General features: G+C 28.9%; 1 protein-coding gene across 1 annotated transcript in view; it reads left to right on the forward strand.

Moving 5' to 3' along the window:
- Nucleotides 1-438: 438 nt before the first annotated feature.
- LOC108573114 (PR domain zinc finger protein 5-like) overlaps nucleotides 439-1019 on the forward strand; it is a 2635-nt gene continuing 2054 nt past the window's right edge. Inside the window, exon 1 of the mRNA XM_017935481.1 lies at nucleotides 439-605. Coding sequence (XP_017790970.1) covers nucleotides 526-605 — 80 coding nt within the window. The 5' untranslated portion in view covers nucleotides 439-525. The remainder of the gene's footprint in view (nucleotides 606-1019) is intronic.

Raw genomic sequence — 1019 nt, forward strand, 5'->3', positions numbered from 1 at the left:
TTCTCTGTAAGAGATAACTTTGTGAGAATGTAATTTAAAGTAAGAAAATTACATGTTTTACATGTGAGAAAATTATAAAATAATGTATTAGTGACAAATTTTATTTAGATCACTGTCGTTCATAATTGTTATTTATAATCAAATAAATTGTAGCTTTCGTTTATTAACACAAATAATTAAAATTATTACACGCATACGGTCAAACAAGTGGACCGTTTTATTTTTTGAATTTGCATATGGTAGGTGGCGCGACTTTCAATCCCATAAAATGGCCGAAAATTGATTTTTATACGCGGACGCGAGTTCTATGATATTTTTGACGTTCAACTACGAACGAACGACGTATATGTTGAAAAATGATAATATTCTGAAAGAATGATAATTACACCGATACGGATTGTGGATTTATTGAGTATATACATTATGACCGAAATATAAAGCGTGACGGACCTGTACATTAACTACCTGGCGTTAAGACGTCCGGTAAATTTCTAATGTTTTTTCGAAATAAGAATTCGCGCCTAAATGAGTACTAAAGGGCAGCACAATTGCGTTCTGTGTGATTCAAAATTAGAATCCAAGGAAGCCTTGCAGGCACATTTTAGGTATTAAAAGAAACAATTCCTCTTGATCTACTCATAACCAAGCAACAACCTTATAAAACAAGGATATTTTAATACATACAACCCATATTTTTTTCCTACTCCAATGTGTATTCTTAATAAAAAAAAACATGCAAGGGACAGAAATATTGTAACTAGTTGACATCGTAATTATAATATTCAGCTACATTACCGATAGAGTATTGTTCGCGCTTTTTTACAATTGTTTACATTTCTTTTTGCCTTCAAGTTAGAACTGTTTCTATAATAAAACTAACAACTCAACAACAATAATAATAATAATGAACAATAGTAACATAGTAAATTAAACGTTACAATTATAGTGTCACGAAGTATAATAAAAAAAATAAAATTTCAAAACATTTTTTAAACAAAAATTAATTTTTAATTTGATAA

Source organism: Habropoda laboriosa, unplaced genomic scaffold (genome assembly GCF_001263275.1).
Source record: "Habropoda laboriosa isolate 0110345459 unplaced genomic scaffold, ASM126327v1 scaffold89, whole genome shotgun sequence".
NCBI lineage: Eukaryota > Metazoa > Arthropoda > Insecta > Hymenoptera > Apidae > Habropoda > Habropoda laboriosa.